We start from the raw sequence: 15,728 nt of genomic DNA on the forward strand, positions 1-15,728 counted from the left end.
CAATGCTGCTGGTGAGAGATGAGAAGTCAGGCTGGCAAGGCCACACAATAAACAACCTCAGCCTCAAGACCCAGAGCCTACTGTCTCCAACCCAAGCCACCCAATTCTTTGTTCCCACCCACCCTGATGGCACCATTTCCAGGGAGGGCAGGACCAGGCGCAAAGCCAACCTCTCGTATCTTAGTAGCTGCAACACCCCTCCCCTACCTGAGCCGTGACTTCTGACTTCCAGGCCAGTGCTCTCCAGGCTACTTCTCAGCAGATGGTTTCAAGCCCTGCCAGGCCTGCCCTGTGGGCACATACCAGCCCGAGCCTGGGCGCACCGGCTGCTTCCCCTGTGGAGGTGGGCTGCTCACCAAGCACACGGGTACCGCCTCTTTCCAGGACTGTGAGGCCAAAGGTGAGAAGCCAGCTACTCGGGGGACACATTCCCTGACACACTTTCTCCTTGGCAAGGCCAGCCCTTTGCAAAGTCAGAGGAGGAGTGTGGAGACTCCAGCAGTGGGCATGGGTGACCAGTACCATGTCACACACCGGAAAGAGATAGCAGCTAGACCGGGAGTGTCAAAAGGGATACCAGCATCTCAAGGGAGTACGTGGGCTGCTGAAGGAGTAGGTGGAAAAGGAGAGGAAGATGACAGGAAGAGAGGATGCTGGGAGGAGAAGAGAGGACCAAGCTGGCAGTGGCAGAGGGGCACCACCAGACCAGCAATATCATTCACCCTCCAGGCTTCTCCTCTCCTCTGTGCCCAGACCATCCCCTCCTCACCCACTGACCCTCCCCCTCTCCCTCCCCTGCCCTGCTGGCCCTCTTTGACCCTGTGCTGCCACTCAAGGCCAGGTGGCAGGGACCCTCCGTGCCACAGAGCCTGCCACGGGCAGAGGGCCTCCTGACACACAGACTGCCCTGTGTCATCTCCCGCTCGGTTCCAGGAGGAGAGTTCTGCAGTCCCTCCTTAGCTCCATTGCCCATTGACTTTGTAGACCTGTCTGGTGTGGCTCTCCGCCTCCCCTCCCTTCTTGCCCTGACCCCATCCAGCCATACTATCACACACACCCCACTGCACCCCTCAGGTAAGTTTGGTCCCTACATGGTTGCTACCTGGCTGGAGCCCCACACGTCCTCAGTGTGAAAAGCACAGCCCCAGAAAGCTCTTCCTCCCCTCACCATGAGGTCTACAGCTTGCGCTCACTCACCCCGTGATGATGAGATAAATCAGAGAGGTCTTTCGGTGTGGAGGGCCTTGAGCGCACAGGGGCTCCCCTGCCCTTGCCCGTCAGCACCCCACCTACATGTCTCCCACAGTGCACTGCTCTCCCGGCCACCACTACAATACCACCACCCACCGGTGCATCCGCTGTCCCGTGGGCACCTATCAACCCGAATTTGGCCAGAACCATTGCATCACCTGTCCAGGCAACACCAGCACTGATTTTGATGGTTCCACCAACGTCACACACTGCAAAAGTAAGTGCCGCTCTTACCAGGAGGGAAGCCGGGAATGCTAGGCAATGGGGAGGGAGCAAGTGAGACCTGAGATCACATTCTGAGAGGAGACCACTGGCCCCTGGCAGGGTGGGGCAGCCCATGCTCTTCCCGCTGTACAATAAATATAAATGCACCATAGTTCATCATAATTGTCCGTACATGCTCCACACTGCTTGAGCCTTAGCCCAGGCCAGACTCTGCTCTAGTTTCTGGGGACCCAGAGAAAGAAACGGGGCTCTACACCTGCAGGTGGCAGGCTGCGAGGTGGCTACCAAGTGCCTGTCTTCCACTAGATAAGGCACGCACCACCTAAGCCGTCACCTGGTACCACAGAAATGCCGGAAAGCAACAGCATACAGGGAGCTGAGCATGGAAGGGCTGGAGGAGGACCCAATAGGCCTGTGGGTATCTCAGAGACAAGCTGCCAGCTCTAGGCACGGCAGTCTTCAGGTATAAAAAAAACACTACATTAGGGTTTTGACTCAATTACTGAGAGTTTTTGTCTCTGTTGTTTGTTTTCTTTTGTGGTTGGTGGTTTGAGAGTCTCTCTGGCAGGGTCTTTCTGTGTAGCCCTGCCTGTCCTAGAACTAACTATGGAGACCAGGCTGGTCTTGAACTCACAAATATCCACCTGCCTCTGCTTCCAGAGTGCTGAGATTAAAGGTATGTGCCATCATACCTGGCTGTTTCTCAGAATTTCTAGTTTTCACACTTCTCAAAAAAGTTTTTAGTTCCTCCCCTGGCTGCTGGTCACATCTGGAGCCTCCTGGAAGCCTTTAAAGGTTGACAGTTTGGTCAGTCCTTTGCCCAGGACTGTCCCCAACCTTGCAATGCACCCACCATGGGGGCAGCATCTGTCAACACAGAGGAGGCACCCTCAGACACATTATTTTAAAGATTAATTAAATATTATATTAAACTAAAAAATAAACTACAAATACATATGTTTTAATGAGTAAAACTAGGGAAAGCCGGATGTGAGAGAAGATTCTAGAATATTAAAAGCAGAGCTGTTTCTCAGAAATGTGTTTTCTTTAGATAGAGTCTCACTGTATAAACCTGGCTGACCTAGAACTCAGAGAGATCCACCTGCCTCTGCCCCCTGAGTGCTTGATTTAAAGGGGTGAGGTGCCACCATGCCCAGATCTCAGAAACCTGGGAGTAAAAATGGACAGGAAATTTGCCAACACTTACTATTTATACCCAATTCCCTTTGCAGAACTAAAATGGTGAGTTTAAAATGAGGAATCAGCCGGGCGGTGGTGGTGCATGCCTTTAATCCCAGCACTCAGGAGGGAGACTTCTGGGAAGACTGGGGCCATTCTTGTCTTTGGTGTGGTCCACCCTTTTTTTTCTGCACATTTATCTTTATGCTGCCCCGCCTCGGGTAGGAAAGCCGACTGTGCCCAGTTGCCTGGAGAGATTCATTGGGGCCAAGGAGTAAAAGCAAGGGATGCAAAGTGAGGCTCCATTTGACCTCCACACCTGAGACACAGCTCGGATGTGAGGCTGGCTGGGAGCAGACACATACCCTACAGAACACTCAGGGTGATAAAGGCCAAGACACAGAGACACAGTGGCCTGTGCCAGCTGAGAGAGGCCCATAGGAAGGAAAAGCCTGGGCCGGGTGTCAGGAAACTCAGGGGTATCCGCTGAGGACCTGCCGTCTGGTTGGCATGACAGCAGTCCAGGCAGGACCCTCCGTGAGTCAGCACAGGCTTGGCTAGCTGGCCCTGCCCTGTACCTCTAATGCCTCTGAGGGCTAGCACCCCCATGCAGCCAGCCTGACAAGTCACCCTGACCGTGGTACCCACAGACCAGCACTGTGGCGGCGAGCTTGGGGACTACACGGGCTATATCGAGTCCCCCAACTACCCGGGCGACTACCCAGCCAATGCGGAGTGTGTGTGGCACATCACGCCTCCCCCCAAGCGCAGGATCCTCATCGTGGTCCCCGAGATCTTCCTACCCATCGAGGACGAGTGTGGCGATGTCCTGGTCATGAGGAAGAGTGGTAAGTTCTGGCTTGGGAGGCCAGGACGGTAAGACCAGAGAGCTCAGGGGCCTGTATTCTTCTCGAGATGGGCTCAGCTCCACCTGGTGAAAGGAAGGTCTCAGCGAGCGGGTGGCTTCAAGGACCCCATGCGTTAGGTAGGATTGAAGCCCACCTGAGCCAGATCTAAGGACTGGGCCATACGGAACTCTAGGGAAAGGTCATGGGGACTTAGCGGTACCTTGGGATGGGAATCTGGACCTAGTCAATTCTGGCCTCAACCTCTCAGCTAGTCTCTTCCAGTTGTCCAGCCAGCTGCTGTGTCCCCTCCCCCACTTCATGCCACCATACCTCAGATGAGACCTTCCTATTCTACAGGAAGCTCCCTCCTCTCCTATAGGCCTCTGACCTCCCTCAGAGGTTTGGAGGGACCGAGAGCCATTCAGACACACACAGAGAAGCCTGGGCTAGCCCTTCCTGGAACCCCAGCTCCTGTCAGGTGAAGGAAGGATGGGGCCAGTCTTTAGCAGGGGTGGATGAAAGTGTAAGCCACTGTGGCTCTCCCTTTTTCCGGGGGTCATTGGCCTCTGGTCCCCAAGGACAAGGAAGCAGAAGCTACAAACTGGAGATTCCAATCGCCTGTGAGCACCTGGGATCAGCTCCTCCAGGATGAGCTCCAGGGAGACTGCTCACCTGTATCTGGGGCGAACAAGGGCTAAATAGTTCTTGGGGAGTGGCTGGAGGGCTCCTAGAATGGGTGTACGCTATTGGATGGGGCTAGGAGTGCCAGGGATGCTTTATTTGCGTTTGGCAGTATGGTCCAGTCCTATGATCAGGAACACAGTACCTAACTGCCCTATAGGCTCAGGGGAGAAAGTGCTAGCAGGGAACTGTGCCAAAGGTCATATTCCAGATATGGTGAGATACATCTGCACCTAGGGGCACTCTCCAGATGGGGTCAGGCTGAGAGTAGAAGGCCCTACTGGGTGGAGGGGAGGGGAGGAGTCCTCCACCAAGTTCAGAGAGGCTTTCCGGACATGGAGGACTGTAACCTCAAACAACAGAGTCCTCCAACAGGCCAAACACAGTGAGAGAGCCCAGGAAGTAACCAAATGCCCTGCAGGGACCTGGCTCTACCCTCAGAACCCTGACCAGAGACTTTGCTGTCATTGGGTGTTAACCATAAGGAATGTACTGTGAGTCAGAGTATTAAGAGAGAAGGCCAGAGACCCAGACAGGCACAAAACTACACCATTGGTCAGGAGCGAGACCATCTGCGGATAGAAAGACAGGTGGAGGGAAAGGGGGCGCTCTGCTACAGGTCCTACATGGCTTTGTTGCCTCATCTATATCCTCATGTTGGTTGGCTAATGGGCCAGGAAGCCACAGTGTACAAATGGGTTGTAGCCAAAAGGAGGGAGGGGCCTGCCCAGCCTGTCAGAGCCTAGCCTGGAACGCCCTCCTCCATCCATTCCCAGCACTAGCCCTCTGAGTACCCACAGGCAAATCTCCTTTCAGCACCAGGGAGGCAGCTCAGAGTTGTCACTCAGCCCCAGGTGAGAGGACTTTCTAAACCTGAGTTTTGGGTGGCCTTGGTCCAAGCTGGCTCATCTACTTAAGCCATCTCCTCTCCCTGTCATGGAGGAGCTACCAGGGAGGCTGTGAGGGGGCAGTTCAAAAGAGCAACAGGAATGTGGCTGGGGCAAGGAGAGGAGGAGCTGGGTGTTCTGACCTCCGAGGCCGATGAGGTGGGGGAGGGGAGTGGCCTGAGGCAGTGAGCTGTGAGCCTGTGAGCTGCAAAGGCCTGCGTCCCTACAGCCTCACCCACATCAGTCACCACCTACGAGACATGCCAGACCTACGAGCGGCCCATCGCCTTTACCTCCCGCTCCCGCAAGCTCTGGATCCAGTTCAAATCCAACGAAGCCAACAGCGGCAAAGGGTTTCAAGTGCCCTACGTCACCTATGACGGTAAGGCACCACCACCTTGTCACAGTCCGCTCTTGTGTCAGCTGAAGCCTGGCCCGGGGACTCAGAAATGAGCTGTGAATGGCAGGGCACAAACACAGAGACAGAACTGAGGGCTAGCCAATGTGAAAACCCAAGGGCTGTGGGGTGGGGGGCGGGGTAGAGGTACAGTAGAGCCCACTGTCTGTGGGCTTCACGGAAGGTCCCGCCCAGCCAGGGTTTGCAGGGTTAAATAGGGGGCAGCTAAGGAGAGACAAAGCAGGTGCAGGGGACCCCAGAAGCAAAGGCTACAAGACAGAGCTACGTCCAGCCACCGCCAGCTGTCCAAGGCGGGTCCGGGGAGCTGGGGAGGGCAGAGGAGGGAGGGGTGGTCTCAAGCCCCCTCCACCTTCCCTCTCCCTGCTGGCTGGCTCCCAGAGGACTACCAGCAGCTCATAGAAGACATTGTGCGCGACGGGCGCTTGTACGCCTCGGAGAATCATCAGGAAATTTTGAAAGTGAGTTTTGGGTTTTTTTTTTTTTTAAGGGACTCCCTGTAAATCTGGGAGAATGGTCGGGGGGCGGCCATCCCTGCCCTTGTCCTGACTCCTGACCCCTGGAAGAGGGATGGGAGGAGGGTGTTGTGTCAAGGGTCCTGACATAGGACGCCAGGGGGCGCTGGGGTGCGGCGATGGTTTAACAGGCACCAGGTTGGCCAGCTGTCCTCAAGCTCTGGTTCCTCCTGGAGCTGCCATTTGTTTGAGGCAGACACCAGGCCCCCTGCCCGCACCCTGTCCTACAGTTGTCTCCATGTCTTGCAGGACAAGAAGCTGATCAAGGCCCTCTTCGATGTGCTGGCACACCCACAGAACTACTTCAAATACACAGCCCAGGAATCCAAGGAGATGTTCCCTCGGTCCTTTATCAAACTGCTGCGTTCCAAAGTGTCTCGATTCCTGCGGCCCTACAAATAACCATCCAGCTGTCCTGCTTGGGGATAGTGGGAACCAGAGGGGAGGGGAGCATGCCCTCCCTCCACAGCGGGAGCTGAAAGGGGGCTTCATGGGCTTCCAGGCTGCCTTGGGAAACCCTTGATACCTGCCTCTGGCAAAACCATCCAGCCTGTACCAACCCCATGAAAGGCCTAGACCCAGCCCAGAGCCCTTGGTGGGTCTTCCACCCCCGTGTGGAAACAAACACCGCCTCACAAAGCCTCCACCCACCCTTTGCCTCTATTTCCCAGGACACTTAGAGTCTCCCCTCCCGAGCCACCCCCACGAGGCCTACCTGGGCCAGGACACATGTACCACCATATGGGGAACAGGACCACTGTGCCCTTGGCCTGATGTATTGGGAGAGAGGAGTGTGGCCAGCGCCCTGCAGGCTCTGGAAAACATGGGCCACTGTCACCCACACAGGGCCAGGCCAGGGCAGGAAGGCTGTGTGGAGGTGCCATCTGGGGGGCAGATAAGCCTGTGCCAGTGCCTGCAGAACCACCACACCCTGCCCCTCCAGCCACAGGCACGCACGGGACACCAAGCCAGGTCATGGAGCTCAAGGGACTCTGTGAGAGATGGAACAGGACCTCCAGGAGAGGAATCCATGGGCTTGTGCTTCGCCTTAATAGAACATCTAAAGAAGTTCTATATACGTATATAAATATTAAATATTATCTACTTGTCTGTGTGGGTGGGTACCTTAGGAGGGTTCTCTTCAGCAGCTGTAATACTAACCACTGTTGCCAGCCTTCCCCAGTGATTAGACTGCACCACCCCCCAAGCGCTTGCCACCCCTGTGGGGGGGAGGCCAAGCAGCCCCTCCCCCCAGCCCAGTGAGCAGTGTGTCTTGATGGGGACCGGACTAGGTGTTCTGGTAAAGCACTGACTGGGGATGGGGGGAAGGGGTTCACAAGTGGCATCACCGTCCTGGACAGAACACCGTGGAAAGCAGCCCTCTCCCCATGGGTGCTGGCACTCACTGACTCTGAACTGTGCCTACAGGTCACCAGAAACAAGGCCTTCCTCAGGGATGTGCAGGCTGTGCTCAGAGAGCAGCTCCCACTCTTTACTGCAACGGGAGGAGAAAGCAAGGCCCCGGGAGAGGAGGCATCCAAAGCAGAGGCTTTCGGGAGCCTCCCCAGTGCTTCTCAGTCTCTTAAAGAGAGGAGCCCTTGTGTGGCCATGCTGCATGGCATCCCATGGGCCGGGGAGTCACCCCCTCACACACAGGGAGAGACCTTGCCTGAGCCTCAGATCACTTGCTGCCAGCTGTCAGAGACACACAGAAACCGGTCTGTATTTTTCATATTGGCGGCTATTAGAACTTGGAGGAACATGGGGGAAGTCTCAAAATGAACTCTAAGGTTTCCTGGTCCCCCTCTCAAGTGATGACGGAAGGGAGCTGTTTCATAAAAACACACGTGGCTCTTTGAAGACTGTTGAAGACGAGTGGGTAGTCGAGCAGGACCTGGAAAAACCACAGCTTGATGACTGGGCACAATACATCTGAACGCGGGCTTGGAACTCAGGGACAAGCTACTGCCACCACATGGGTCCACAAAGCAGAAGGGCTCACCAGTGGCCGTCTCTCTCTCTCTCATGGAGAGTGGCAGGTGGACTTCCTGCACTTGGTCAGGGTTGGGGCCTACTGCCTTTCTGCAGTTTACAAACCCTGCAGCTCAGCCGTACTGGGAAGAAGCTCCCTCGTCCTTCTGTTGGGGCCACTAGCCATCCTCAGAGAGACCAAAGTCCCCCCAGAATGAACCCGGCAACACTTACCCTTTCCAGGAAGTGAAACAAACAAGGGCACATTGGAGACACTCTAGGAGGGAGTTATGAGAATCAGCCCCAAAAATTACAGTGACGGAGAAGTTCTACAAGGCGTCGTCTGCAAGCTGGAGAAGCAGGGAAACTGGCAGCATTTGAAGCAGAGACTCTGAGCATGGGTATGGCCCGTCTGAAGGCCTGAGCCAGGAGCGCTGCGTTGGTTGGCTGTCCCAGGCTCAGGAGTGAATTTGCCCTCACGCCAACATTGCTTCCCGCTTACTGAATGATGCCACCAACTTAGGAGAGGGTAGAGCTCTTCTCTAGCTCCTGATCCATATGCTCATAAATCTCTTCCGGGGGACACCACTACTACTGTCCTGCCACACCACAGGAAGTATTTGGGGGCTCAGACCCACCCAGTTAAATTGACAGCTCCGGTTAACCAGCCCACTTAAAGGCTTCAGAGAGAGTTCTCGGGTCCTACCTACAACTCCCGAGTGGCTTCCAGCAGTTACCACCCATGTGCCCATTCACACACCCAACTACGTCCTCTCTCCGGAATGCCCATCCCTACTGTGGCCACATCATGCCCAGTGTCCCCTGGATAGAAGCAGGTGCAATTCAGGCCAGGCCCCTCGGTGTCACGGTCAAGTCCTTTTATATGTATTCCCCCTCCCCGAGAGCCTGGGCGCCTGGCAGAGGCTGAGGGGGCCTGTGTCCCTCCAGCTTCCATTGTGCTCAATCCTGCTCCTGGTAGGCAACCTGAAGACATCTATAGAGGAAAACCAAGCTGTCCCCAGGTTTTCAGAAGATGGTCATCATATGGGACACCTCAGCAGAGCACCCAGAAAGCCTTCCTGACTTGTGTTCCTGGCACCTCCTGGCACTTATCTTGGAAGCACCTGCATGAGGAAGGAGAGCAATTTGCCCCAAGGGTCAGTGGTCAGCACAGCCCTCCACTTGTGGGTGGCAACCGTGGGTCGTGGCACCTGCCACTCTGAATGGGCCTTTTAATTGTCCTGGTCACTAGTACTGGTTACAGAGCCTTGTGGCTGTGCCCACACCAGCCTTCTCACCCTGGCTCTGTCCCCAACTCTCAGGCAGCACAATCAGCAGGTACTAGTGGCCCCCAACTCCTGGCACAGTGGCTACCGGTGGTGACCACTTTCCCAAACTCTGGCTCCCCAAGACAGTCTTTCCTAGCTCCTTCTCTGCTTTGAGTGGTCACGATACTCAGGTGCACAGCCCAAGGTGGACACCTTGACCGCCTTTCCCTCCCTGTCGTCTCTTAATTTGGAACAGACAGATGAAATGGAACCAAACTACAGCCCCAAAGGTCCTGGTTCAAGAGCTTTATCAGGGAGCCTGCTCACCCCCCCCCACCATGGCTTCTACAGAAGGAGGCCCTGGCTGGTCAGGCTTGGGTGGGTCCTACATTGACATGTGGAAACTGAGCGTCTTACCCGGCCCCTTCTCACCCCGTCCCTCAGCAAAAAAATTAAGGGCCTACAATGAGTTAGGTCATTCAGCAAACATTTACTGAAGACCTGCTGTGTGCCAGACTCCTAGAGAGATTGACTAAGGAACAACGCGGACATAACAACCTATCCGGGACAGCAGCCTTGCTCCATCCCTGCCAATCCACTACCTGACCCAGATCACAGGAGGACCAGGGCTTTCTCCTTGCCCTAGGGCAAGCCTGGGAAGTCAGACTGACCTGGCAAACACTGTACAGCTTTACTTCACCAAAGATGCACAGAGGGGTAGCTCAGCCCTTCTGCTCAACAAGCAGGCAGTGCCCGGCCGATGCCATTCAGACTGAAGGCTGAAGGACTTGGGAGCGAAAGCGAAAGCACAGCAACAGCACAAAAAGCTCCTCTCTGGGGCAGGACAGAGCTGGGTCTCACCCTACTTAACCTGTCAAAACTTTTGTCAAGGTGTCAGGTGGGGGACTCTTCAGAGCCCAGGTTGGCATAGCCTGTGCTCTCCCCCAGCACCCCGTTGAGACAGCTTCCAACAGTGGGCTTTTTGCTGGCTGTGGTCTCACCAGCTTGCACCCAGCCATACCAGTTGGCAAAGACCTTGGTTGGACACTCTGAAAGTCTGCATTCCCGTGACTCAACAGGAAGCAACAAAGACGGGGGGGGCTGTCATAGTCCTTCAGTCTCATGCCAAGCACTAAGGTAAACCCTTTCTGCCAAGCCCCCCCGCAGCCCTGTGACATGGGTGAGGCTGAACCCATGGTTCAGGCCTTGACTCTGAGACCAAGTTAATATGCCCAAAAGGAGTGAGACACTAGAAGCATTAGTGATGACCTTGGTGACACCCCGCCCTTTCTAACACACACTCAGAGCAAGGATGGACTAGGCATCCCTTGGGTGGGGATCAGGGTCCTCACCATCCAGACATGAATTGTCACCACCCCCCACCATACCTGTGTAGACCCTCAGCCCTGCACATGAGGGAGACGCCCCAGTGCCTATCAGCACAAACAGGGAAGCAGAGGGCGGATTTGTCAGAAAATACAAGCTTTTCCAAGGTCAGAGCCAGGAGCACCCAGAAGCCATCCACACTGCTCAAGAGATGGCTGCACTCCTGCACCCCACCCTTCACCCTGGCCCCTGCTCTGGCCCCCACACATATGCAGTCTGTCCAGACACTGGGTGGCAGTCCTAATGCACAGTGACCAATATCCCCATTACCACATTTGCCTTCCAGCTGCCTCAGTATTCAAAGCTTTTCTCTACCACCTTTTCCCCCTATGCATGTAATTAAACACTTGTGGAAAATCACTTTAATAATAAACAGGAAATGAGCCTAAGTACTGTTCGTTTCTCATTTTCTTTTAAAGATTTGTTTGTTTATTTTATGTATGAGTGCTCTAGCTGCATGTACACCTGCAGGCCAGAAGAGGGCAACAGATCCCCGTATAGATGGTTGTAAGCCACCATATGGTTGCTGGGAATTGAACTCAGGACCTCTGGAAAAGCAGCCAGTGCTCTTAACCACTGAGCCATCTCTCCAGCTCCTCGCCCCCCCCCCCATTTTTTTCATTTTCTTTAGAGGATTTGGAAAAAGTAACTGGAATCCATAAAAGAAAGAAAGAGAACAAGAGAAGAGAGAGAAAGGAGGGCCATAAGAGGATTTATTTTTCCCCAGACACGGTTTCTCTGTGTAGCCCTGGTGTCCTTGTTCTGTAGGCCAGAAAGGCCTCAAACTCAGAGATATGCCTGTCTCTGCCTCCTGAGTGCTGGGATTAAAGGTGTGCGCCACTGTACCTGGCTGGACTTTTGTTTTGTTTTGTTTTGTTTTGTTTTGTTTTGTTAGTTTAAGTGTGTGGAAATGTTATGGCTTCTCCTGCCCGCAGACTGCTGTCTCTCTGCTCTCTGGATGAGATGTGGGCGGAATCCTCCTGCGCAGGGCTCTGTGGTGCGTGAGACGCCCCTTCCCTACCTGCACCTCAGTGCCACGGCTCGCAGCACACACGACTTCTTCAGGGACCAAAAACCACGGTTCTGAGTTTCTGATGTTCACAATGAAAGAGCCTTTATTAGCGCCCACCCCCTTCTCTCAGGAGGCGACACGTGAACTGAGCCTGAGGAGTGACGAGAAGCAGGCAGGTGTGGTGGACAGGAGCCCTCGGTAGAGAGCAGCAGCAGGATCAGTGTCTGCAGCCAAAGGCCGGTGGGGGAGGGCTGAGCACTGAAGGCACAGAGTGACCGGGAAGCTGGAGATGGCACAGGGCAAGAGCTCGCAAAGCAGGGGAGGTCATGTGCGGCCATGACAGGCCTCCTCTGTCAGAAAAGTGAGGCCAGCTCGAGGCTACCTTACTGGGATATCGAGGGGCCCTGACCTTTCCGAGGGATGAAAGCTGAGCACGGAAGAGGTTAAAGTGAAACCACCGAAATGACCGCTCTATGGGTAGCAGAATGTTTTTATTGTAGACGTGAGAGAAAGTCCAGCTGGAGGCATCTTGGAAGGGTCCAGAGTAGCCAATGGCTACCTCTGGGGGAGGAGTGGAGGGAGGAGAGTAGACTGGCCACAGCCACAGCCGCAGAGAGGAAAAAGTGTGGCTGTGAAAGCCCGTGAGCTGGAAGCTAGAACAGCATGGGAACCAGCCCAGTGGGGAAATGAGAAAGTCCAGGAGGCTACTGTGAGAGGACTCATACCCTTAAGAGATCCATGTTAGGAGAGGCCAGAGGAGCCTTGGGAGTCAGCATGGGCTTTGATAGGTAACCAGAGATATATGTTGATAGAGAGCCAAAGGCAAGGGATGATAATGCAAGTGGATCCTTTCGGCAGGAATTCTGAGGAATACTACCAACAATCCTTTGATAGTCACTGCCTTTCGGGACGCACACACACACATACACATATACACACATGCACACACATAGCTACCAGGAAGCTAGAGCTATTTTTGTGGTTTGACTGGGAGCAGGATAGGTTTTTTTTATTCCCAGGCATATTGTTTCTCTACGTGGAGCAGAATTATCAAGCTAGGGTGATTCTTTATGGTTAGGGGTTATTGCCTAATACAGCCTGACCCAATTCCTCATGACCTGAGGCTATTACCCAACATCCATCACCCTCCTCGTGAGTTCCCACCGTGGTATTCTCTGGCAACACATGAATCGCTGTAAATAGGAACCAAATTAAATAAGGTTTGGCTTGGACCTTCTATGACATGCTTAGGTCCAAATTTTGTTCTCACCTTTACTTTTCCATTTGGCCAACCATAGATTAAAATTATATATATATATATATATATGCAGCATAATAAGCTCAGCAATTAATTATGAGTCAGTTGAGCACAAACCACATTTGTAAGATAACAAATTAAGGTGGCATGGCCACATTGGTTGAAGAACCTCCCTGTATGTGATAGATCTTGGGCAGACTTTACTGTTGCTTAGAGTTTTAAAAGAAATCTTTCACACATTATATTCTTTGTCTCACAAATATACGGGAGTTTCAGTGCTACACTGTAGCAAGAGCTGGCCAAGGTAACAAAATTTCCAATGACCTTGGACTGCAAGCCTCATACAAAGCAGACAGGAGAAAAATATAGAGACAAAAAGATATGTGTATGATACAAAAGGCATTGCCTCCCTGAAGAGGAGAGCACCTGGGCCTTCCTTATTTTGTTCAGAGACACAAGGACAGTAGACTTTCGGAACATGGCCCAGGGGACAGTTATCAGGAACTGCACCTCCTCTCTCAGAGATCTGACAGGGCAGAACAAAACAGGAAGGAACTTTTAGAGTAGAGGCCAATCAAGCCATTGTAACAAGACCCCCAGGCTCATTACAATGATAGAAGTACCTTTCAGTCCATAAAACTCAGCACTAGACATCACCATCTGCCTAAACCAAACCAAACAAAACAAAAAACAAAAAGCAAAAAGATCTACTCCGTCAAAATTCATAGTTCTGGGAAAGGCTCCTGACATACTAACCTTGCATTTTGGCCTCTGTGGTTCTTCATCTGGCTACCTGTTCTTGCTAACTGAAGTTATGTCAACCCAGGATATGGTTTTTGTGCTTAAAAGCTCACCCCGAGAAAGGCCTGAGGCTGCACTGTGATCCCAACCACCCAGTCTTTCTATTACAGACTTTCTATTGGTTTAAACCCATGTGCCAGTAGTCTTCTCTGGGTGGACATCCCATAACACCATAATCTCGGAATAAGAACAGACTAGAACAGGAAGTGTTTAAAAATCATAGTCCAATCCTGGTGGTGGTGATACACACCATTAACCCCAGCACTCAGGAGGCAGAGGCAGGTAGATCTCTGAGTTTGAGGCCAGCCTGGTCCACAGAGCAAGTTCCCAGACAGCCAGAGCTACAGAGAGAAACCCTGCCTCAAAAAAAAAAAAAAAATCCATAAACAAGCAAACAAATAAATAAATACCACAGTCCAGCGGGGTTTAATGGCTCACAACTTTAATCTCAACACTTAGGAGGCAGAGGCAAATGAGTCTCTGTGAGTTCCAGGCCAACCTGCTCTACATAGTGAGTTTCAAGATGGCTAGAGCTATATACCTTTCAGGAAGAAAAAAAAAAAGTATAAACAAACCTTAAGCTAGAATCGAGCCTAAATGCAAATCGATTCAATTTGCTAGGTAAAACTGAGGGAGGGTTCTCCAGGAACCAGAAAGAGGCAGCTGCTGGTTTCCAGCCCAGAATGGTTCCTCCCAACTCCGGAGGGGGCCAGACAGCCAACATTAGGCAATGTAACTGGAGCACCAGAGTTTGTAATACCTGCCACTCAGAAGCAGTCACCAGGGACACGGACTGAATCTTCTAAATCATGCTTTATTTAGAGAGCCAGCAATCAGAGAAGGCACCAGATTAACACCTTAAAGGGGGCTGGGGGCTGGAGAGGTGGCTCAATGGTTAAGGGTTCTAACCGCTCTTGCAGAGGACTGGGGTTCGGTTCCCAGCATCCACATCATGGTTCACAAATATCCATAACTCCAGTTCCAGGCAATCTGACACCTGGAACTTCTCCTTCTCCTAACCTCCGCTGTTGCGAGATAATTCCACCAGAGAACACACACAGAGACGCTCTGTGCAGCTCTGGCAATCCTGGACTCAGTTTGTAGACCAGGCTGGTTTCAAACTCACATATCTGCCCACTTCATCCTCTGCCTCTTGAGTGCAGGGTACAAAGGTGTGCGCCACCATGCCTGGTGTCACAGACACTCTTAAAGCTAAACAGAAAGTCTGTACTGATGGCTGGCAGCTGCGTGGGAAACTTGCCCAAATCATGCAGCCCCAATCCTCACAGTTTGTTTTCTCTTTTATGCACAAAACCCACATCCTAGTCAACATACTTCAATTAGCAAGAAGCCAGGAAACTAGGTTAGAACATTCAGGGATTTTCCTGGATCCTGGAACTATGCATCAAGTGTTTGATGGATTAAGTCTTTGTTCCCTTTGGGCAGCTGTTGATGCCCACCAGGCTGGGCTTTAAGGTCAGAATGGTGCCTCAAACATGGTGTCAGTTGTGCTAAGGTCTGGGGCACCAGGCACACACAGGGTACACATACACACATTCAGTCAAAATACTCATACACACAAATCTATTGAAAAAGTTTTAAACTACCTTTTATCCCATTTCCACCTAGCAAATTATATGAGAACAAGACAAACGCAGTCATTGATGGATTGTTGGGGGGTCATGTGGGTATGTGAGTCTATGCTCCCTGTGCACATAAATGCTGGAAGGCACTGAGCATCCTCACTGCCGGAGCCCATCGGCCAAGTCTAACAGTGCCTGAGTGGGGAGTGAGGATTAAAATAAATAACATGAGTCACATGGGATCAGCTCGAGAGGACCGTCAGTAAACACTCCAGCCGCAAGTTTATTCCACAATTTCCTTTTATAGGCAAAGTAAAACCAAGTCACATCAATACAAGAAAGAAGTTCACGGGAACGGCCAAACTTGTTTCTTAAACCAGCAGATAGAGTCCAAGATCACACAAACAAGTTTTAAGGAACTTGGTGAAATATCCTCTGTCTCAAGGTG

The 15,728-nt window shown here is 52.6% G+C and overlaps 1 protein-coding gene across 3 annotated transcripts in view; it reads left to right on the forward strand.

Moving 5' to 3' along the window:
• Scube1 (signal peptide, CUB domain and EGF like domain containing 1) overlaps positions 1 to 11,015 on the forward strand; it is a 118,743-nt gene extending 107,728 nt beyond the window's left edge. For all 3 annotated transcript variants that reach the window (XM_060388925.1, XM_060388923.1, XM_060388924.1), the window contains 6 exons: positions 233 to 400; positions 1,307 to 1,468; positions 3,306 to 3,503; positions 5,301 to 5,453; positions 5,868 to 5,947; positions 6,251 to 11,015. In XM_060388925.1, coding sequence (XP_060244908.1) covers positions 233 to 400; positions 1,307 to 1,468; positions 3,306 to 3,503; positions 5,301 to 5,453; positions 5,868 to 5,947; positions 6,251 to 6,403 — 914 coding nt within the window. In that variant the 3' untranslated portion in view covers positions 6,404 to 11,015. The remainder of the gene's footprint in view (positions 1 to 232; positions 401 to 1,306; positions 1,469 to 3,305; positions 3,504 to 5,300; positions 5,454 to 5,867; positions 5,948 to 6,250) is intronic.
• The last annotated feature ends 4,713 nt before the right edge of the window (positions 11,016 to 15,728 follow it).

The sequence above is a fragment of the Meriones unguiculatus genome, chromosome 8 (genome assembly GCF_030254825.1).
Source record: "Meriones unguiculatus strain TT.TT164.6M chromosome 8, Bangor_MerUng_6.1, whole genome shotgun sequence".
NCBI classification, from domain to species: Eukaryota; Metazoa; Chordata; class Mammalia; order Rodentia; family Muridae; genus Meriones; species Meriones unguiculatus.